The sequence below is a fragment of the Papio anubis genome, chromosome 4, assembly GCF_008728515.1.
Source record: "Papio anubis isolate 15944 chromosome 4, Panubis1.0, whole genome shotgun sequence".
NCBI classification, from domain to species: Eukaryota; Metazoa; Chordata; class Mammalia; order Primates; family Cercopithecidae; genus Papio; species Papio anubis.
In genome coordinates this window covers 148,554,446-148,577,316 of record NC_044979.1, presented here as the reverse complement: position 1 = coordinate 148,577,316, position 22,871 = coordinate 148,554,446, and the positions used below count along the sequence as shown (strand labels likewise).

General features: G+C 60.2%; 1 protein-coding gene across 4 annotated transcripts; it reads right to left on the bottom strand.

Annotated features, from left to right (window-relative positions):
• Positions 1-162: 162 nt before the first annotated feature.
• PDGFA (platelet derived growth factor subunit A) lies at positions 163-20,944 on the bottom strand. 4 transcript variants are annotated; one of them, XM_003918914.5, is made up of 7 exons: positions 20,383-20,944; positions 18,824-18,920; positions 13,750-13,854; positions 12,438-12,625; positions 2,957-3,083; positions 2,282-2,350; positions 163-423 (listed from the first exon to the last, which is right to left on the bottom strand). In XM_003918914.5, the coding sequence occupies exons 1-6, from the start codon at positions 20,443-20,445 to the stop codon at positions 2,295-2,297; spliced, it is 636 nt and encodes a 211-aa protein (XP_003918963.1). In that variant the 5' UTR covers positions 20,446-20,944; the 3' UTR covers positions 163-423; positions 2,282-2,294. The 4 variants fall into 4 exon arrangements, with proteins under 4 accessions (XP_003918963.1, XP_009197494.1, XP_017810174.1 ...); XM_009199230.3 differs by lacking the exon at positions 20,383-20,944 and adding an exon at positions 19,631-19,747; XM_017954685.3 differs by lacking the exon at positions 2,282-2,350 and having other exon boundaries at positions 20,383-20,936.
• Positions 20,945-22,871: the final 1,927 nt, after the last annotated feature.

Below are 22,871 nucleotides of genomic sequence, written 5' to 3'. Positions count from 1 at the left end.
AAGCAGGCTCTTATCCTCGGTAAAAGCACCTGTGACCAATCTCGACAGAAATCCAGTCTGCTGAGACCTCTGCACTTCCATCCCACGGGAGCGACCCTCCATCTCGTCGAGTTTAGATATTTTTGTGAATCCGTTTTGTTTTTGTCATGTTTTGTGGTTTTGTTTTCTCTCTCTCTCTCTCTCTTTCTGACAAGGAAGCTTCTTACTGCTTCACCGAGTGCTACAATACTTGCTTTGATGTCACATTAAACAAATGTGCACTGTCTCTTTGTTCTCCCGAGTGTTCTCGGACACAGTTTTTCACGGAGGAGAACAAAGACCGCACACTGGCAATAAAGCACCGTACATAGTAGGTTCAGGAATGTAACACGCCATGTACATCCATGTCCCAGGAAAGGGCTGTGGCTCATCCTCACCTCACATCTGCAGGGAGAAGGGAAAGACAGACACTGAGACCACCGACCAAGTGAACCACCCAGCACACACATCACTGCATAGGAGGCAAACAGGGTGAAAACATTTAACCCAATCAGGGGTACACATGGATTTCAAGTTTTCATGAAATTTCCAGAATCACATTTGCCACATTAGCCATGTTGCAGTACCCTGACAGGAATTGGGATTAGGCTCCCAGTATCTCACAGAAGAACATGTCTAGAGACCAAGCCCCATTCTTCCATTGTACAGATGGGGGAAACTGAGGCCAAGAATGGTTCATTTGCCCTTCTCCCTGCCTTCCTTTCTTCCAGCCGAGGGCTTAGATGTGATTTCTGGAGCTCTGGCAGCCACCTTGGCCCATGAGACAACCCTGAGAATGGAGGCCACCAGCCAGACAGAAGAGTCTGCACCTAAGCAGACCTATGCTGATTCTTTAAGAACAACTCTTCCGCATCCTATGTTGCCGCTCCTTCACACACTCCAACACTTGGGCCAACTATAGGCTGAGCATGAGTGCCAGCCAGGCACGGGACAACAGGAGTGCCAGCCTCTCACCATGGGATCTGTCACCAGCAGGCCCACGGAGGCCAGAGCCTAACGCTCTGTAGAAACGGAACCTGCAGGCAGGCACGAAACCACCCATCACACCACACTTTGGGCAAACGAAGCCAAGGCTGGCTGACCAACAGTCCTGGACTACTTCAAAGACCCGCCCAAGTGGATACTTTCCTCCCAAGAGGCTCCTCATGAATGGACCTCACCCGCAGGCCCAAGTCCCACATTGCAAACAGGAGCCAGGGTTCTCAGACACCCTATCTCTGAGAGCCTCCTCTCTTCTAAAGAAACTATTTGTTTTGGCCGCCATGGAGTCCCACGTGCCAGGAGGAGGAACCAGGCCAGACAGGGCTCCAACTTTCCCAAGCCAGGCGGGCCAATGCCAAGGACCAGGAAGGCTTGAAACTGCCTCCTCCGTGATGACAGCGACTGCCTAGGTCCCATCTCCATCTGGGAAGTGACGTGTGTTGCTAGGAGACGTTTCCCAAGCTCCCTTGCAGTGGAGGGATGGCAGCTGAGAAAAACACAAAAGTCACTGGGTAGAATTTCCAGGATAGCTCTCTAAGGGTGTTATTTTGCCCTTTTCCCCCCTCACTCCTTCTTCCAGCCTGGAGCACAGATGTGGTTTCTGGAGCTTTCGCAGCCACCTTGGGCCATGAGGCAACTGCAGATGGATGCCACTAGCCAGACAGAAGGGAGACCCTGATGATACTTCAAGGCTACCCTCCCTGCTCTGCAATCCCACTTTTAGATGAAAGTCATGAAACTCGACCTTATCTCAATCCCTGTGCTGTCTGGTGTCACTAGCAGCCAAATGCAATTTCCAACACAGGAGCCGACAGCCCTGTGCGTTTATAAAGGATTTCCAGATATATTCAGCCTCCAACAGTCCTTATCTGTAATCTCAGTTAAGCCTCAGTTTTTTCATCTGTCAAATGGGGTGGGTGATCCCAGAGTGGTCAGGCGGTCAGAGCAGCCCCACCGCTGCTCAGGTCGCCCAACCCATTCCATTCATGTGCAATGCTCCTGCGTCCCCAATCAACGACAAAGAGAAGGACAAAGCTGAAGGCAGGCTCCCAGAGTGGGAGTGAGCCGCGGGCCAGGGCGTTCTGCGAGGCAGGAGCAGACGGGGAGCAAGGAGACCCAAGCCCAGCAGACACCATGAAGGCCAATCAGGGCCACGTCCCTGCCGCACCCGGCGAGACAGGAAGCGTGATTTGCTGGTGTGATCAGTTGGTTGCACTTCCCCGCCCTGCAGGACTCAGCATGTCCAGCGGACAGGTCCTACCTGGTTGGCTGCTTTAGGTGGGTTTTAACCTTTTTCTTTTCCGTTTTTTACCTGACTCCCTAGGCCTTCCTGTTAACAAAAGGGCACGGCAGTGAGTGGGCCAAGGGATGGCCGTCGGGGTGAAGAACTGAAGCAACAAATACCTACGGTGTTTATCTTTCCAGAAGAGAAGGCCAGCACCCTGGCATGGAGAAACTTCTGAGTCCCCTCGTGCCCCCAGGGCCCAGACACAGCAGGGCACAGAGGCCATTCTGCTCCTGGGTGGAGTCCGCTCAGTGGGGTGAAGGAGAGACCCCAGCCAGCCAGGGCAGCTGTAGTCCTCGAACTTGCTCCTCCCGCCCATCCCGGCAGGGGCCCATCTTCAGATTCTTCTCATCTCAGCCCCGTGGCCCACTGATGAGTTGGGCATCTTATGCACTCCCAGCCCCTCTCAGTGAGGCCTGAACCTCCTCTCCTGTCAGTGCCGCGGCTTGGGCTCCCCACTGGACACCTGCAGGCGTGGGATCTGCCTCCTCAGCAGGCATCTGGCCCAGGAGCAGGCCAACAAGTCCTTCAACAGCAGCCCAGATGCACACAGTCGTGAGCATCGCGCTCCAGGGGGCCACCTAACACCCCAAAAGCAAGGCTCCGAGGATCTGTTCTCGAACACCAATGCCAACGAAGGCAGCCACTCACCCGTGTCCTCTTCCCGATAATCCGGATTCAGGCTGGTGGTTGCGCAGGCGCACTCCAAATGCTCCTCTAACCTCACCTGGACTTCTTTTAATTTTGGTTTCTTCCTGACGTATTCCACCTTGGCCACCTGTCCGACAGAATACAGCCCAGCCATGAATGCCTGCATGGAGTTTCAGACAACACGACGTGCTGGGAGCCAGGGACAGGCTGGGAGGGAGGAGAGAGCAGCCTGACCTCTGACCTCTGACCTCCTCCCAGGAACGCTACCTTGTGGTGGAGAGTGTAGGAGTACCAGGTGAAAAACCTACAAGCTGCAGTGCAGTTTTTTTTGTGTGTGTTTTAGTTTTTTTGAGTAGGATCTCACCCTGTCACCCAGGCCAATCATAGCTCTCTGCAGCCTTGAACTCTTGGGCTCAAATGATCCTTCCACCTCAGCCTCCCACCTATAAGCACAGGCCACCATGCCCAGCTAATTTAAAATTTTTTTTTTTTCTGGTAGAAATGAGATCTCGCTATGTTGCCGAGGTTGATGTTGAACTCCTGGACTCAAGTGATCTTCCTGCCTCAGCCTCCCAATGTGCTGGAATTTCAAGTGAGAGCCACCACGCCTGGCGTTGGAGCATGGCATTTTGTAGATTCATCCTATTTTTGTTTAAAATAAACCCAAAGGTTCACGTGTGCCTGGGGGGTCTGAAGGATGCACACTGCTAAGGTGTGGGAGTTTGGGGGTTCTGGGGTGCAGGTGGCCAGGGAAAGTGTTTGCTTGTGTGTGGATGTGCAGCTGGAAAATGTTTTCAAATGATCATGTTGTTATTAAATACATTTTAAAAGCCAGGCTGAGCATGGTGGCTCACGCCTGTAATCCCAGCACTTAGGAAGGCCAAGGCGGGAGGATCGCTTAACTCCAGGGGTTCAAGACCAGCCTGGGCAACATAGTAAGAGCCTGTCTCTAAAAACAATTTAAAAACTAGCGAGCCATGGTGGCACCTGTACTCCCAGCCTACTCAGAAGGCTGAGGTTGGAGTATCACTTGAGCCCAGGAGTTTGAGGCTGCAGTGAGCTGTGATAATACCACTGCACTCCAGCCTGGGCGATACACCAAGACCCTATCTCTATTAATTAAAAAAAATTTTACAGCCATGGCCTAGGAATGGGGGGTTCGTGGCTGTATCCTAGCCTGAGGTTGTTGTGGACTTGAGAGTCCAGATGATAATCCCAGCTGCTGGCCTGATGAGGTCCCCACCTCCCTGCCAGCCCCCAGGCAGCAGGGCCAGCAGACCCACAACCGGGGTCCCCTCATGACTCCCCCAGGTCCAAGGCTCTCCTTGGGCTCAGAGAGGCCTGACCTCGGAAACCAGGGCCAGGAACTCTGGGCCATCACTGAGGCTCCACAAGATGAACCGGGAGGAGCACAGGCTGGTGGGCTGTGGCTGTCAGGCACAGGCAGCTCAAAAGCGAACCAGACCTCAGCCGAGTGTCCCTCTTCAGACCGGACTCTGCCTGTCCGCAAGCCACACCTGCCCTCAATTCTCCAGGCACAGAACCACAACATAGGGGTCCTGCCTCCACAGCCCCTTCCTGGGGGAGCTGAAGGCAGACAATGGCCCAGTCCAGGCCAGAGAGGGGGAGCTTCAGGCATTCAACAAGGGAGGCAAGAAACACACACACACACACATGCACACATGCATAATGCACATACAAGCCCCGTCATGGGAACACAACTCCACCCCACACACACACCTGTATAATGTACACACATACCCTGTCATGGGGAGGCAACTCCACCCCCCACACACATTCATGCAGGCATAATGCACACATGGGCCCCATTATGGGAATCTTACTACACACACGCCTGGCATCAACAGACCCCTAATGCACGGCCAGGGACCGCGTGAGTCGAGCACCGGCTCTCCCAGCCCAAACCCCAGCACTCATGTCATCCTCCCAACCACCCTATAAGGAGGCACAACTGGCACCTCCATTCACAGAAGAAGAAACTGAGACACAGGCAAGCCCTAACTAAACCTGTCCCTAACTGCTAGGCTGTCCCACCTGCCCCCTGGGGCACATTCCAGGGAACAGCCACCACCTTCCTGCCCTCCCAGGCCCTGGGGAGCCAAGCACCCAGCAGGCGCTCCATCTGTGCCCATGGAACCAGCCCTGCCGCATACAGGGTCTAAGTCCAAGAACAGCCCCCACTTCACCCCTCACGGTTCATGGGGAAACTGAGGCTAGAAAGGAAACAGAGGCTGGGTCACCCCCTGAGCACAGGGGCGTGGGGGAATGCACGCTGCTGGGTGAATGAGGAGACCTCAGCACAAGGTCAGATGCCCCCAGCCCAGTGGCCCTGCCTCCCAGGCAGTCAGGAGGGTAAAGGAGGGAAGAGGGGAATGTTTCCCAACCTTCTTCAGGGGGTAGGGTGGGGGACTCTGGAGACTGGGCATCAGCAGGACCCCCAGGCAGAAGGTCAGCTCTGCACCCTGGGACCAGGCAGGCTCCGAAGGTAAGCCGGTCCCTAAGGCACTGGGGACCAGGCTTGTCCAAGGCTGAGTTAATGGTTAACCCACAGTGCAAAGGGTGCCTGCAGGCGTGTGAAGTGGTCTGGCCTGCCTGGGGCATGAACAGACAGCCAAGTATGAGCTCAACAGGTGCAGGGCGTGGGACGCCTGGGGTCAGGAGCCAGCTCAGAAACAGGACCTGGCCTGGGAGGTTTCGCTACGTCACAAAGCGTGAGAGAAAGCGGCCAGGACACCGCCGCTTCCTGGATGGGGTTCCGTTCCGTTCGGGAGGCCTCAGACCAGTCCCCCAACTCCCGCAGCAATCTGCCCCTTTCCCCAGGACAGAATCCTCCAGAGAGGCTTCTGCAGCTGTGCACACACTTCCACCTCCCATCTGGAAAAGGGAAGCCGATCACACCCACTCAGGGGTTGAGGAATAAATGAGGCTGCACACGCAGAAGCCCCCAGAACTGAGGACAAAGCCAACCTTCAGGAGTGGGCTGCCACCGGCGTCTATTCTAACACAGAGCCTCGAAACCAACCCGCCCCCTGGTCCCCAGGCTCAGCACAGTACCACCCCCCACACACCACAGGCAGAGAGTGAGTCTAGAGTCATGCTCCTGTTGAGGGCCTGGGGTGGGAGAGGCCCAGCCTAAGGATGAACTGCAGCAAAGCCTCAAGAGGAGCAGCAGGGCCGCCTGGGACCTCAGCCACCCCCAGCCCTCCAAGCATGTCTTTAGCCCTCCCTGAGTCAAGAACTGCCAGGTAGTAACTAGGGATCCCAGTGCACAAAACCAGACCCAGCCCCCTCCTGCCTTGGCAGGGGCCGAGCTCCTTCTTCCCCTCCCCTGGAGGCCCTGGACACAGGTCCCAGCAGGTGGAACAGCACCAGCCTCACATCCTGCCACCTCCTGGGCTCAAAGCACCCCTACTCTGCTGCTCCCACCCACCCTCAGCCTCTGCAGGGGCGGCCAAGTGAGGCATGGGGCAGGTGGGCTCTGAAATCTGGGTTCGTGGGGATGGGCTCGGGCAGGGCGCCCTGTTCTGCTCCCAGCCCTGACCCTCCGGGTGGCACAACCTCTTTGGTCAACAAGCAGCCTCACCTAGTTCCCTCGGCAGGGCAGATACCAGGGCCCGGCTCGGCAGAGACCGCAGGCCCATCTGGCCAGACACCAAAGCCCAGGCGAGGGGCAGGCTTGCTCTCTCATCCACTCAAGATGGCCAGCCGCCGCAGGTATGTGGGCTCCCAGGACACAGCAGAAATGCCGCCCCTCTGGGCACCGTGCGAAAGGCACACGGCACGGCCGCTCGTCTGGGAACCCACTGTCTCCTCAGACAAGCCCATTTTTATCAAACAAAAACAAACAGCGATTTATGATTGCACCTGTTTCTGAGTATGCCAGGATTCTGGGCCGTTCCACCACCTCTGTCTGGCCAGGAAATAGCTGCATTTTTCTCCCAAGAACACAAAATGAATATTGGATTCTCACAAAAACCTCCTCCATAAAAGAAGGCCAAGTCCAAAGAACAGAGACTACAATGTCCTCAGGACCCCCACGGTAGGTGGCCCGGCCCCCAGACCCAAGCTGGAGCCCAAGTGATGGGGGGGGGTCTCCATGTCCCTCCCCTTTTTCTGTCCCAGAGATGTGGGCTGCACCTCATCACACCAGACATTCCAATTTCCCACAGCTGAGTTCATCTGCATCGTAAGCCTGCCCACCACAACACTCCCGGCACGAACTCACCCGAGACTATAATGAAGGGACGCTGTCACCCCTCTAGACCTGGGATGCTGAGTCCCTGCTGCTACAAAGCCTAGAGGCTGCAGACACGCCCTGAGGAGGGCTTGGGACAGTCACTCCCTGCAGGGGACCCCGCCCCAACTCCAGGTTATGTCCTGACCCTTTCAAAGCTCCAAGACAGAGTATCAGCCATGAAAGACACGTGACTGGACCGCACACGCCCGTCACTGTAACCCTCACAGCTACCCTGTGAGGACGCCATCGTGGTCCATTTTAGAGATGAGAACACACAGCACAGACAAGGGAAGCCCCTTGCCCAGGGTCACACAGTGTTGAATCTCCATTCCTAACCTGCACTCCTTCTCACCTCTTTCACAGAAAGGAAGCCTAGACTCCAAAAGAGCAGAGCCCTGGCCCCATCGCCCCACAGCCCAACCTGGGGGTCTCTCAACAGAGACTTGGAATGTCACTCAATCCAGATGCTGACTTGGGTCATGAGGATCCCAGCCGGGCGTAGTGGCTCACGCCTGTAATCCCAGCACTTTGGGAGGCCGAGGAGGGCAGATCACCTGAGGTCAGGAGTTCGAGACCGGCCTGACCAACATGGCGAAACCCCATCTCTACTAAAAAATACAAAAAATAGCCCGGCATGGTGGCGTGTGCCTGTAATCCCAGCTATTCGAGAGGCTGAGGCAGGAGAATGACCTGAACCTGGGAGGCAGAGGTTGCAGTGAGCTGAGATCAGGCCACTGCACTACACTCCAGCCTGGACAACAGAGTGAGACTCTGTCTCAAAAAAAAAAAAAAAATCCCTCAAATCGGGCATGGAGGAGGTTCATGCTTGTGATCCCCGGAATTTGACACCAGCCTGGCCAACAAAGCAAGATCCAGTCTTTATAAAAAAGAAAAAAAAGAAGATCCTGCCTCCTTCAGCACCGCCCCCACATCCACTAAGAATGGAAGCAATGCTCAGGCCTCAAGCTCATGTAAGAGTCCCCTGCCCAGCCTGGCTCAAGAGGACCCCCACTCCGCCCACCTAGAGACTCCTGCACCAGACCCCAGAGAGTGGACAGAGGCGTGGCTGGGAGCTTCTCACCCAGAACACCCCAGCCACTCCGTTCCAGGGAGCAGAGGCCCATCCCGAGCACCAGGTGAGCACACACCTTCTGGAAGCCTCCAGCCCATCAAGGCAGGCTCAGAGTCAGCTCCGTCCCGGCTAGACCCCTGCAGCCCTCGGGCTGGCATCTCATCCCCATGGTCCACGTCCAGGCCCACACTCCTGTCCTACCCCCGAGGCTTGGGTCTGGGGGAAGAGTCGGGCGTCCAGGGACCAAGAGCTGACTGTGCCAGGCAGAGTGCAAGGAAACACCCACCCAGCTGGGGACCCTGGCCAGTCTGTCCCCAAGGCTGCCGGTCAGTCACATCCTGGTGATCCCAGCAGGGCCTGTGCCGGGCAGTGACCACTCCTGGCTTCACTACCATCTTCTAACAAGAGATCTCTGAATGTTGACTGGAAGGGCATAAAAAATGGAAACGGGAGGTGCCACGCCCAGCCTGGGTGGACAGACTGTGGGGGCCCCTCTCGGTCAGCCCCAACCCCGCTGACCTTAGCTGACCCCATGCCCACTCACAGGCATGGAGTCTGAGACTCTGGGGCCCATCTCCTTCTCACCAGGTTGACAGCCGCCTCCATCCGCAGTGGCAGGACCAGCCTCTTGGCTCAGCCTCCGCAGTGGGGCTCCTGTTTCCTCTGACCTTTGTCCCCTCAGCCAGAGCCCCTGTGTCCGGAGCCGGATGTTTTCCTCCAACCCTCGGATGGGTGGGCAGGGAGAAGACGCCTCCCAGAAGCGGGAATGTGATGGGGTCCTGGGTCTGAGGAGGTGGGAATTGGGCCGCCCGGCTCTGCTGCAGGACACAGCCCTGAGGTCTTAGGATACCCTGTCCCCGCTTGGGCTGACCAGGACCCTGTCCCGCCAGATGAGACCCAGAGGCAGAGCCCTGGTCCCGGCTCCACCACTGCACAGAGCAAAGCAGGGGCCACTCCCGGAGGGGGAACTGGCCCTCATCCCCAATGTTGCACGGGCCAGAGGGTGCTGGAAGCCCCTAGGCCCCACCCAGCCCGCTCCGGGGGCCGGGGGAGGGAGGCAGCACTGCCCTGTAGGGCCAAGCCCTCCTATCCTCACCCCATGACAAGCCAGGGCGGGAAGGGTGGGGCCTGCCCAAGGCTGAGCCATGGGCTGAGAAACTCTCCCCACACCTCCAAGGCTCCCCCAACACCCAGAACTGACATGAGAATCTCTAATGAGAACAAGACCACAGGTATCCCGGACTCAGAGCTCACAAGGGCCTCCAACATACAACTTGGGAGGATGCCGAGGCCCACAGAAAGGCAGAGGCTGTGCCCCAGGGAGGCACACAGGACAGAGGGGACGGTGCTGGGCTCACAGCCGGGGCACCTGGGCCACCGGGACCTGGAGGCCCGAGTCAGGCCCTCCCTTCCCCTCCTTCCCTGACCCCCTGGCAGTAAATACCCTCTAAGGACAGAAGAGTGCCCCAGACAAGCACCCGCAGGGCCCTGGGAAAAACTCGGGGCTTCGAAAGGGGATTGTGTGGCCTTGGAGATCCCGGGTAGTAAGATGTGGAATCTGCTTACTCAATACCCAGGCACCTCGGAGGACCAAGTCCCCAGAGGCCAAGATAATTCCCAGTTACGAGTCTAAAGTGCCTGGTCATGTGACGAGGAAACGGCCTGGCTGGCTGCAAAGTCCTTCGTGGAGAACCTTCTCCCCCTGCCCCATCTCCCTCCAGGGGCCTGGAGTCACAACAGTGGGGGGTGGGGGATGTGAAATAATTATTTTCTAAAGTCAAAGAATGGTTACTAATGTAACCCCAAAACTGAAATCCTCAAACATAATTTCAGTAATCCCATATTCCAGGAAGAGCAGGTTCAGTGGTCACCAGATCCTCAGCTGACTTGAGCCCAGGGGGTCTAGACCAGGGTGGGCAACACAGCTAGATCCCCAACTCTACAAAGAATTTTAAAATCAGCCAGGCGTGGTGGCGTGCACCTGTCATAGTCGGGCAGCTTAGGTGGGAGGATAGCTTCAGCCTGGGAGTCCAAGGCTGCAGCAAACTGTGATCGCACCACCACACTCCAGCCTGGGCAACAGAGCAAGACCCCGTGTCAAAAAAAAAAAAAAAAAAGTCCTCAGCTGAGGCCGAGCCAGGAGGCTCCGAGTCAAAGCAACAGCCTCCTGGACTAGGGGGGCCGCGCCCGCCTGCACCTGCTGCTCAAACGCGTGGGTCCCGCAGGTCAGGTGGGAGCATTAACAGCACTTTAAACCAACTGAAGACAGTTTCCAGGGAGAGGAGCCCTAAGAGAGCCCACCCCTCCCAGATGGGAGCCCTAGGGAGGTGTTAGGCCTCACAGAAGCCAGAAGATACCTTAGACACTCACCCTGCAACCCCGTCCCCAAAACTGGAGACTGATGCCCCAACAGGCAGGAAACCTCCCTTGCAAACAGGATGGCAGCAGCCCCGGCTCTCTCAGAAGGGCCAGGCCCTGCCTCAGACCCATTGCACATGGGAGGAAAACACGCAGGCCAAAGCCAGCCCACCCAGGGCGCTGTATTCCGCAGGTCTCTGGGCACACTTCCCTGAATGCAGGGAGAAGAGGCCCAGCCACAGAGCCCTGGCCCTGGGACCTCAGCAACCAAAGAAGACCTTCAGCAAGTTCACCCGGGTGCTGCTCCTCCCCCAGCGCAACCCCAGGGAGGAAGGCCCTGCTGTGGCAGGAATGCCAGTGCCCCCAGGCTTCTTACGCTGAAATCCCAGCTCAAGGGGATGGCATTAGGAGGCAGGTGTCTTAGGGAAGGCATGAAGTCCTTTTTTTTTTTTTTCTTAGAGATAGAGTCTTGCTGTATTGTCCAGGCTGGAATGCAGTGACTCCATCACAGCTCACTGCAGCCTCAACCTCCCGACTGCTTTCTAAGGCACTGAGACTGCACTGGTGCACCGGTTTGCCGCAGCCTCGGACTCCAAGACTGAAGCTATCCTCCCACCTAAGCCGCCCAAGTACGACAGGTGCACGCCACCACGCCTGGCTAGTTTTAAAATTCTTTGTAGAGTTGGGGATCTCACTGTGTTGCCCAACCTGGTCTGGACTCCCTGGGCTCAAGTCAGCTGAGGATTTGGTGACCCTGACCCTCCCACCTCAGCCTCCAGAGTAGCTAGGACCACAGGTACGTGCCACCACGCCCGGATAATTTTTGTATTTTTTGTAGAGATGGGGTCCTGCCATGTTACCCAGGCTGGTCTTGAACTCCTGGGCTCAGCGATCCTCCAGCCTCAGACTTCCACAGTGGCTGGGACTACAGGTGTGAGCCACCTCGCCGGGCCTGCTTAGGTTCTAGGGGTGGAGCCTTCATGAATGCAATCAGTGCCTTAGAGAGCAGACTAGGGAGCCTGTTCACCCCGCCCCTCACACTGAGGGCCGAGCGAGAAGGCGTCATCTATGAACCCAGAAAACACGGCCCCAGCAGAGAGAGTCTGCCGGCGCCCTGATCTTGGACTTCCAGCCTCCAGAACTTTGAGAAATACATTTGTTGCTAATCAGCTCCTAGTGGATGGAATTTTGCTAAAGCAGCCTGAAAAAGACAGGCACTACCCCCAACTTAACGAAAGCGGGGCTCACCCTGGGATTCTGCAGAGGGAAGTCTGCTATCTGGCCTGGAGCCCATCCCAAGCCCTCCCTCTCCTTCTCCTGGGCTGCTCTAGGGCAGAAGCCAGGGGACCCTCCAAAGGTCAGGCACTTCCAGAGGCAATGCAGGCTCTGAATACCCACCCCCTACTCCTCCTGCCACGCACCACAGCCCCCACTGAAGAGCCTGCAGAGGACGCTCCAGGTCCCGGGGACGCCAGACAGCTTCCTGCTAAGCAGCTCGACACCTTGCAAGGCCCAAAACAGCCCCCGCACTGTGGCCTAGAGCGTGGAAAGGAGGTCAGACTCATCCCCAGAGCATCAGAGTGGAAGGCCCGGCCGGCCCTGCCTTTCCCACACCCCCAGGTGCTCCTTCTCCTCCCTGGGCCTCAGTGTACCTGCCAGGGAGATGGGAGCGCAGCCGTGCACCGCCCCCCACCAGCCATGCCAAGAGCACCTTGTGGCCACCTGGGAGGGACCCTGGCTGCCTGGTAGGGGCGGCCCTCGGGCTGGGGTAGGGAGGGAGGGGCCGGGCTCACCTTGACGCTGCGGTGGTGGATGCGTGAGGGCTGGCACTTGACACTGCTTGTGTTGCAGCAGCCCGTGCAGCGCTTCACCTCCACGCACGGGGGCCAGATCAGGAAGTTGGCGGACGTGGGGTCAACCTGACTCCGAGGAATCTCGTAAATGACCGTCCTGGTCTTGCAGACAGCGGGGACAGCTTCCTCTGCAACGGCGGGGACACAGTGAGCAGGGACTGGCCTCTGCGACCACCGCCCCACCCCAGGGCTGGGGCGGCTCCAGCTGGGCCTGGAGGGCAACCAGGGTGAGCCACAGGCCAGGATTCCTCCTCGGCAGCAGAGGCTCAGCTGGGAGCAGAGGCTCATGGGCGGGGTGGGCAGGAGCACCACACATCCAAAGCAGCCCAGCCCGGTGCCTGCAGGCTGGAGGAACCTGGACAGGTGGGGCCAGTGACTGGGGGGGCAAAGCAGGACTTAGCAGAGAATCCTACAGCACTCGCTGGGGTGTTCTGGCCTTCAAGACTGGTCTGAAGGGTGCAAAATGAAGACCCCCACAGCAAATGTCACCTGGGGAGGGCCTGCTTGCATCAGCTGGGACCAGCCACCCACTAAAGTGGGACATCACACTTTAAGGTGGAAGATACAAAATCCATCCTCATGGAGGAAACCACAGCTCAGAGAGGGGGGTCCACCTGCTCAGGGCCACAGAGCAATGAGCAGCACCAGGGCTCAACCCCATCAGGTGGGACCCCAGAGGACGTGGGACTGGGGTAGAAAGCAGCGACTGGCCCAGGAACCTCCCAAACCTGCTAGCTCCTCCTCAAGGGGCAGGAGGGCCATGGGGCTGCCCTGTGAGAAGGGACAAAATATCCCCCAAATGGATGCGGGGGTGGAGCCGTGGAGCCAGGCGTGAGTGGGGCAGGGCATGCAGGGTGTGGTGAGGGCGTCCGGGGCACGCGCGTCCCCACCGGTTCAGCAGCCGGTGCGGGAGCACAGTGCCCACACTGTGAAATTAGGCACGACCACGTTTCCAGCAAGGCTCCTGGGAACAAGCCCCAACAAGACGGAGCACTTAAGGAATTTATGATGGCTTTTCTCCCCTGGAAGTTCTCTTGGCCCAGACCAGGACTCCAGGAGGAGCAGGCGGGCTGGGGCAGGAGACACCCCCGAAGGAGGGAGGCCTAGGGAGAGGCCAGAGCCAGAGGCACCAGGGCCAGGCCTATTTTAGGGAGGAGGGAACGGGTCACTCGCCTGAGGCCACTGTGTTGGGAGAGCCAGCAGCTCCTCCCCACCCAGCCCTGCCCTGCCGATTGCGGCCTCCTCCACTCACCAATGCTTCTCTTCCTTCGAATGGGCAGGGGCCGCTTCTCAGCCGCATGCTTGGTGGCGTGGACCCCGTGAACTCTCAGGCTGGTGTCCAAAGGATCCTCACTCCCTGCAGGCGGAAGGAGAGCACCGTGACTGCTCCAGGCCTGTGCGCTGTGCCCTGGGCCTGTCCAGCCACACTTCCCACAGACCAGCTTTGGGAGCCACTGGGGAACAGGCACCTGGCAGCACAGCCCCCCACAGCTCCCTGCCATGAGGGGCAGGGGGCGCCCCTGGGAGAACCGTGATTCCCACCAGGGCTTTTCAGATATGCAGGAGATGAAACGCCTGAAACTGCAGAAAACGCCCAATTAGCACAGAGAGCCCCAAATGCAGGGGCCGGCAACGAAGCTGAGGGCCCTTCGGGGAAGAGGCTACAGGCAGCCTCTCCTCTGGTGCCTCCTCCGAGGTAGCCCAGGTGAGCGCTGCCTGGGTCAGGAGGGGCTTGAGGCTGCCCGGCTCAGTGCACCTCTCCGAGGGGCACAGGGCGAAGCCAGGCCCCACCTCTGTCTGGGGGCTGGAGCAAAGGAGAAGCAGAGGCCACTGAGATTTCTGCAGGTGCCTGTACGTCTCCCTCCCTCCCCCTCACGAAAGCACTCCCCGAACAAGTGGCCTAACCTTTGAGGGGCACTGGAAACAGCCAGACTGGGCTGTGGGCCAGACCCCACTCATTCCTGAAATGAGTCTACTGTAGGGCCAGCGGCCATAAGGAGAGGCAGGAGGGCACGTGGCCTCTCGTGGAGCCCACACCGAGGAGTTCCCGCAGCCTGACAGAGGGAGGCGGCCTGCGGAAAGGGGTTGAGAGAAGCTGGCATCTGCCAGCCGTGTTTACAGCGAGGCGGCCAGGTGCAGGTGGGGCAGTGGCCCAGAGCCAAGACCAGCACTGACCGGGGAGCAGAACTGAGAACCCTATCCCTGTCGCCCCACCCAGTGCACACACCACCCCATTCACAGGCGCTGATGGCTACGGCAGACAGGCTGGGGGAGTCTCAGGTCTCTCCGATTCCTGCAGCAGGGAGAGGACCCACAGTCCTGCCCATGGATACTGCCCGCACCTGGACACTGTGGGTGGCTCTGGGCCTCCTTGACTTGGCCCCCTGGTCCCAGTTTGGGGGGTCTCTTCCCATCTCCCTCCCTCCTGCCTCTCTAGCATATAACCAAGGGGGAACAGGCGCCGAGACAGTGAGCCTCACAGCCAGGGTGCCCCAGAGGCACAGAGATCTCCCCACCCCCTCCTGGGAAGCTTGGGAGGTCCCAGTCACCAGCCTAGACAGCTAAAGGGCTCTGCACCTCCTGGGTTCGGGACTAGAAGCCCAAAGTGTCTCTTCCCAGCCCACTGAAGGCATTCGTGAGCGTCCACAAACCAACCAGAGAAACCTCAGCTTCCTCCGCACCCTGAGGAGCCTGAGACCCGCAGATTTAAAATTAAGTCCCGCAAACCTCACACAAGGTGACAGGCAAAGATGAAGCCCGCCCAGAGCCCAACTTTTTACCGAAAATGACTCAATGTTCCAATGACACTAATTTTTTCTTGAGGCTCAAAATAAGATCAGAACAGAACGACTCACGCAGTAGGAATTTCCCATCAACCAACTGTTACAAGCAGCACTTCTTTTCATGAAAAAGTGACACTTCTGAGTCACATCCTGGTGGTGCCCATCTTGCCATGGCCAAACCAAAGAGCAACCAGTCCACTCGCCACTCGTAGGAGAAAATTCAATCGTAACACCCGCTCCCATTTTCCCATGCCTTGCGATAGCCACGTTTGCATCGGCCACTTTACCAATGACAGTTTCTGTGTGTGCGGTGGGTGCTATCACTTCTTTACATCCGAGGAAACTGAGGCCCAGAGAAATATAACAAGACGAGGAGGAGTGGCTCACAGGAGCCTCTGCGGTCTGCGTCCACAGTGCATGGGCCCTCTAGCCCTGGCTTAATAAACAGAGAAGACGGCAGCCCTGCTAGTTCACTGACCCTGAGAAAGCCTGAGCTGGAGAATTTCTTGAGACAAAGGACAGAAGGGGAACAGCTCCCAGTCTAACAAGCCCACCCTTTGCCCCCAGCTCAAGATGCCAAGAGTGGACCATGCTCCCCAAAGCCGCCCTTTCGATCTACACTGGCTGAGACGTGGCTCAGAGCAGCAGCCGCCCACAGCTCAGCAAACACAGCTCTGAGCAGCCCAGGACCAGGCCCAGGTGGCCTGGCCGGCTAGAATCACCCCTGAAACTGCTCCCAGGACAGCTAATCAGGAGGCTTTCCCTTTTGTCTTTTAGGCACAGATGTCCCAATGACAACTCCAGGACAGGGAGAATCTCCCAACCGTCCATCCTGGTCTGACTGGCCCGAGATGGGGATGGGGATATTTATGTTATCAGCCAGTGGATGAACCACGGGCAGCGGGCCAGTCTGCTTTGGGGAACAAAACACCTCAGCTGCCACTGCACACGGGACAAACAGGCCCTAAACGCCGGCTGCCGGTCATTAAAAGACCACATGCTGGCCTCCGGCTCTAAAAGCCACAGGTGACAAACCTTCACTCTTCCCTCCAGCACACCCTCCGAATGAAATGCTCGGGCTCTACCCTGCTCCTCCAGCCACAGCCAAGGAGCGGCCAAGCCCCCAGATAGTGCCTGGCTCAGTCTCCTTAACTGTACAATGGGGACGCAGCCTGCATGCTGGGAGGAGCCAAATGCCAGTCACAAAGCCCCACCCACCTGGAGGAGGAGTCAGCATAGCTGGGGCGCACACCTGGGATTCCTCCAGGCCTCTTTCTACTTCCTACAGTGTTGGCCTTAGAGGCACCTAATGCGGAGAACATCAGCCTGGAAGGGTTATAAAGGAACCCCGAGGGAAAGTTCATTACATTGCGTTTCTCCCAGCACCCAGCCCCTTCCTCATGAGCCCTACACTGTCCCCTGCCCCTAAGAGACCAGAAGCACCTTTGGATCAAAAAGGGAGTACAGGACCCGGAGGGAGGCTTACCCCAGGAGAACTGACCTCAACCAGTTTACAACCCTCCCTAGGAGAGAGAACCTGAGTTAAGGAAAAGGCATCCCCTACAAGCTGGAGAAGCAGCCGTTGCCTCTCCTGTCCTCAGGCGAGAGACTGTGGGTCCCTCTGGTTCCATTTCCAGCCACACCTGGGGAGGGACTGAACAGGACGAAGGAGACCCCGCTGTGTTACAAAAGGTCCCCCACCAGGGGCAAGGCTGGAGGCGAGAGAGGAGGTAGATGCCACCCCCATATTCTCACACCCAAAGCCTCCTAGACACTAGCAGAATCCTATTCAGACCCCAAAACCTCTCACAAGACAGGAGGGCTGAGATCGGGGCTCTCTGCCTTCCCTGGGGCAGGAGGAAAGAGATCCGGGCACATGGCTGCAGGGGGAATTTGAAACCGACTAGGAGGACTAGCTTAGGGCATCCTTGTTTTTTTCTGTTTGGACCCTACAACCTAGAAGCCCCCGGGTCAGGAATGCCATCAGCATACGCCACGGAGCTGCAATGCTAAAGGCGATAATGGGTGGGGGTGGAGGAGGCGGGGCGCCAAGACCAGAATAAGAATAGTCCCAGCAGAAAGTGAATGGCCCATTTCCCTGAGGCTTCCAAAGCCAGTCCCACGAGGAGGCCCAGCTCTCCACAGGCCCCCCTTCTGCTAGCACCCCCCCATAAAAAGGCCTGAAACCTTCTCCGAGAAGCAGCCCCCCCCAACTTTTCCAAACCTATCCAGGACCAGCGAGATTCAGGCAAGGGTTCCCCGCCACAAACCAGAGCCAAATCCCTTTCCCCAGAGTTACCGATGGAGGGACCGGGTGAAAACCCCCCCGCCCAGCTGTGCTCTCCGGGTGAAACTACCGCCCCCGCCCCCGATAAGGATCAGCCCAGGGATTTCCTGGGTCAAGAAACTACAGAAACCATCGGCCTTGTTAGAAAATGGTTTTGGCATGAAACGAAAATAGTTCATGCCTCTCCACCACCATAATTAGGTACAAATTTCCAAATGACTAGACCATGTGATTTCACTTAATCCCCCTACGCCCCCCCCCCTTTTCAGAGTCCTTTGCAGAGAGAGAGAAAAATCTTCATGTCATATACATTCTTCCAATTCTGCGGCCTTAAGTTACTCTTTTTAATAAGTTTATTGCAGACCCCCTTTTTAAACCAGGTTAAGGCTCAGATGGGAGTTCCCAGGCCGACTGCGCATTTTGAAAAGGGCGCCACAAAGGCCTGGAAGAGAGACCTCGCCTTCTAGGAAGGGGCTCTCTGGCCCTGAGGGGGCGGGCGGCCACCCTACACCCTCGCCCCTCCCACCCACCCGTGGTCCCCCCGGGGTGAGAAGCCCCTTTAACCCTTGCCAACCCGGGTCGAACTCTGCAGCTGACATTCGCTCCAAAACTCTGTGCTTGCAAATAAACTGTGTTCGCTACTGGCCCGGCCCCAGGGCCCGAGGGTGAGCCGCAAAAATAGCCTCAGGCAGCAGATGCGTCTAAGGCTTTTTATTGGGTCGTGAAAACAGTAAGACACCGGCTTCTGCAGCCACAGAGGCCCAGCCCTGCGGCAAGAACGCGGTACCAGCTCGCAGGGATTACAAAGGGGCCGGCCCCGCCCGCCCGCCCGCCCGTCGGACCGGGAGTTGCGCCTGTCCTTGGGGCCTCACTCCGCGGGCTGCCCGCCCGGCGCACGGGCCAGGGCTCAGCGCCCAGGGTCTGGGTCGGATCCCGCCGCTCCTCCGGCCGGAGGGCAGGCGCGGGGCCCGCACACCTGGCGGGGGCCGCGGCTGAACTTTGTATGACACACGCGGCGTTTTCCTTAAAGGCGAAAACAATCCTGGGGCGAGCGAGCAGCCTTCGGCCGCCGCTGGGAGAGAAAGTGGAGACTGGAAGAGAAACTCCTGACTCATCCGCCCGGGCGCTTATGGCCGGGGATTGGATTCTGACCTTTCGGTGCGCTCCTGCGCGGCGCCCCGCCCGGCCCCAGCTCGGGGCGCACAGGCCGCCCGCCCGCGCCCTCCCCGCGCGCCGAGGGAAGGGGCGCGATTTACCTACGGAGTCTATCTCCAGGAGTCGCTGGAGGTCCCGGATGCTGTGGATCTGACTGTGCGCCAGCCTCTCGATCACCTCGCGGGGGATCTCGGCTTCCTGCAAGCAAAGGCCACACGGTCAGTGCCCGCGGCCCCGACCCCGCCGGCACGCGCCCCCGGCCGCCAGGAGTGCCGCCGCCCCGGGCCCGAGGAGACCCCGAGAGCGCCGGCCGCAGTCCCCGCCCCAGCCCCCGCGGAGCCCTCGCCCCGGCCCTGGAACCAGAAGCCGGGGGTGGGGCTGGAAGAGACCCCAAATTCTCCACCCCATCCATGTTCCGCCCTTTGCAAAATCAAAGCCTCCCCCCCTTTATATTTTCAGACAAAAGCCCCCGCACTCCGGCCCCTCCGCCCGGGGTGTCAGTTACAGAAGGTCTGGGGGCAGCGAGGGGGCCGAGAGTTTCCGATTTAATAGTGAGATCAACATCTAGAAAGATCAAGTTAAAATGCGTCACGGGTCGGCGAGAGTCACGGCAGCCCTAACACTTTAATCCAGGCAGGGCTTAAATTTCACGCCCCGGAATCCCGGGCCGAACCCGTGGAGAGGTCTCTCCGTCTCACAAACACACGCACGCGCGCGCAGACACACACACGCGCACACACATCTCACTCACACACTCGCCCCACCCCGGGCTCCGGCCCAGCCGCGGCCCTAGCGCCGACTAAGACGCCCAAATCCAGCCCGCGGCCGGGAGAAGAAACCTCCAGGGAAAGCGAGGGTTAAACTTCCACCTCGCACAGCTCTCCCGGCCCTGCGGAGACCACCCTCACCTCTGGCCTCCCCCACTCCCCTCCCCGATTTTTAAGGAGAGTCGGGGGTCGCTGGAGAGCCTGAAGCACTAAGTTCCCACGACGGGGGCTGCGGAAAGTCATTCATCACAGCAAAGCTCCCGGGGATGGGGAAGAGGATGGGGGGGCGGGGACGCCGCGGTGGGAGGGTGCGGACGCCTGGCCCGGCCCCAGCTCGCCTGGCTCAGCCACCTGTAAGCAGGCCCGGGCGGGCGGGACTGCGCCGGCCCTGCGCCCCGCCGGGCTTGGGGACTGGGAACCGGGGGCTGTGGCTTGGCGCTGCCTACCCTGCCCGGCCAGGGGCTTCCGCAGCAGCCGCCCCTACCTGTTTATCAGCCGCCCTTCTCTCCTCCCCAGGCTTCGCCGGCTCACACACACACACACACACACATACACACACCCCCTTCCCCACTCCCCGCACCCCGCTGCTGCAGCGCCCGCTGCGCCCCAGCTCCCCTTCCCCGGAGAGGACCCTGCGCCCCCCGAAGTTTCTCCCCACTCGTCCACCTCGCTGTTCCCCGGTCCCTCCAAGGCAGAGCAAGCGACGCAACACGCTGGAAACTCCCCACACACACTTAGGCATGGCAGAAAATAGAAACCAGTTGGGAAAATTTAAACATCGACCACCCTAGCAGAAACCAAAACGCTCTCTGCAGAGCCCGCGGCGCCCCAGCCAGCGGGGGGTGTGCGCCGGAGGAGCCGGCGCAGGGACGGGGCGCGGGGGCGGCACCAACCTCGGCCAGAGCATGGGCGAGGTATCCGCAGCCGAGGAGCAGCAGGCAAGCCCAGGTCCTCATCGCGTCCCGAGGCGCTGGAGGCTCGGCGGAGAGGCGAGGCCGCGGGGCGGGCGCTCCAGCCAGGCTCCTGTGGCGGCGAAATTCAGTACCATCCCTTAGGGAGCGCGGCCCGGAGGAGGGTGGCGCGGGGAGCACGGAGCTTGCGGAGCGCGCCCGGCGCGAGCAGTGAGTGCAGAGAGGCAGGCAGCGCCAGCAAGGAGGAGGAGAAACAGGGAGTGCGCGCCCGCCGCGCGGGGAGCCTCCTGGGCCGCCGGGTAGGGGGTGGGGACGGAAGGGGCGGAGGGCGGGGGCTGGGCTTCTTCCTCGGTGCGTTCCCGGTGCTGGCCGCCGCCGCGCTCGCTCCCCGGCGCTGGCTTCAGGAGCGACCCGGCCGGTAATTCTGCATATTTGCGGGCATCAGCCCCGAGAAGAACTCCGGAGGGAAGCTGGGGCCGCCGCCGCCGCTGCCACCACCACCGATCACCTGTCTGGACGCCTGGCCCGGCCCCGGCTGCGAGCTGCGAGCGGCCCTGCGCGCCCACCGCCGGCCCCGTGCTCGCCTCCGGCCTCCTCTCGCAGCCGCCGCCCGGCCGGGCACAGCGCGGCCCAGGCTACTCCCTTCAGTGCTCTCGGCTCCGGCGCCGCTCCGCCCTCCGCCTGCCGGGACTGGCAGCGCCTGCGGCCGAGCCGCCTGGCAGCTGCCACCGCCCGGGGTCTGCTGCGGCTGCCTGCGCCGGCCTGAGGGCGGCGCAGGGCCGAGCTGGCGCCTGCGCCGCCGCCGGGAGAAGAGGGGAGGAGGAGGAGAGGCGCAGGCCCGGCCTGCCGGGAGCTAAGGCGGCCCGGCGCAAGTGCGGAGCCGCCGGCGGCGGAGGTGGCCATAGCGCCGCCGCCGCGCCCTCCCCCGCCTCCCCCCGCCTCCCCGGGATTCCGGGCCCGGGACCCGGCACCTCGGAAGCGCGGGGCGCGGGTTCGTGCGGGACCCGGCGGGCCCGGCGCCGCCGCGGCAGGGAGCACTGGCCACCGCGCCTCGCGCAGCTAAATCCATCAAAGCCCCGCGCCCGGCTCCGCGCCGGGGCTCCGCGCCCCTCCCTCGAGCTTGCCCACCCTCCAGTGCCAGCTGCAATCCTGCGGCACCGGGTGGGGAGGGAGGAGGCCGCCGCAGAAGCGCCGCCGTCGCCGGCTCGCCTCTCTCGGGCCCCAGCGGCGGCAGCGGGCAGCGCCCAGAGCTGCTGCGCCAAAAAGGGCGAGAGAGCCGGTCCCCGCCCCCGCCCCGGCGCTCCGGCCGCTCTCCACGGTTCGGATCCAGGGCCCCAGCCTTACCCTCTCCATAAAAGGAGGGGGAGTCAGTCTTTGGGGAAGGACGGGGGCGGGTTTGGGGCACTCACCTGGCGGCTGCCACGCGCCCCCGCCCAGGATCCGAAGCCTGGGGCATCTGAATGAGGACCCTCCACCCACATTTCCACTTGGGAGCGAGCTCTGGTCGGGGGACCGGCCTGCAGCCCGCCTCGTCCCCACCCTGGGACCCGCGCCCCCCAGTCCCCCACTCCCGCGCCGAAGGCAGGGCCGCGCCCTGAGCCGGGAAGTCGAGGGGATGGAAGGGAAAGGAGCCACGAGTGAGGGTCCCCCGGGTTCTGAGCCTCCCGCGTCGGGATCCGCGGGGCGCACAGAGCGCCACCTCCGGCCGAGGCGCAGCTCAGAGCGCGATGCGGGGAGGAACGCGCGCGGAGGCCGAGGTCTGAGCGTGGCTAGACGGCTCCCACGCCGAGAAAGGGCAGGTGTGCCCGGGCGGGATGGATTTCGCCTCCCTAGACCAGGAGGAGTTGGACCCTGACTACGGTTCCAGTGCCCTTCCAGGGGATCTACGCGCCCTCGTACTGGGTCCAGCAGGGTGGCGCGCTGTGCAGACCCCGAGGCTAGACGGCCTAGGCCCCTGGAAACCAGGAGACGCTCCCGTGGGTGGGCAGTGAAGCAGAATTCAGCCCGTCCCAGCCGTCACCCCCAACCCTGTGGATTAAACCCCTGCCCCCGCCGCGGTCGCCCTCCCTCCAGACAAAGGCCATTAAGGCGCAGCCCTGCGGGCGGTCTTTCATCCCCAGCTAGTCCAGCTCTAGCATTTCAAAGGCCGAGTCCAGAGAGCGCTTCGGGGGCGCTCACCTTCCCCCCAGTATCGGGGGGCAGGGGCCTCTCCCTCCGCTCCCAGTGGGTCGCTTCTACACGCGCCCTTCCACACACCTGCAGGCCCCCTCCCCAGGTTTCTCCCTTCCGTTGTCTGCAGTCCCACACCGCGACCCCCGCGGTCAAGCACGCCCTCTGGGTGGTCAGGACCAAGCGGGACCGGGACAGAACCAGGAGAGCCTTGGAAACGTGGAGAAGCCCCTGAAAGCCAGGTCCCTCCAGGGGGAACTTGGGCCGCTGGGGAGGGGACACCCACTGGATGGCTTCTGGAA

What these genes read in the sequence shown, in the direction of transcription:
- PDGFA (XM_009199230.3), bottom strand. Translation starts at nt 19,732, where the DNA reads ATGACTTTCCGCAGCCCCCGTCGTGGGAACTTAGTGCTTCAGGCTCTC. An exon ending in GGGAGTGGGGGAGGCCAGAG is followed by an intron (nt 18,921 to 19,630) that starts GTGAGGGTGGTC and finishes CTTTGCTTGCAG; the next exon opens with GAAGCCGAGATCCCCCGCGA. An exon ending in TCGAAGGAAGAGAAGCATTG is followed by an intron (nt 12,626 to 13,749) that starts GTGAGTGGAGGA and finishes CCGCCGTTGCAG; the next exon opens with AGGAAGCTGTCCCCGCTGTC.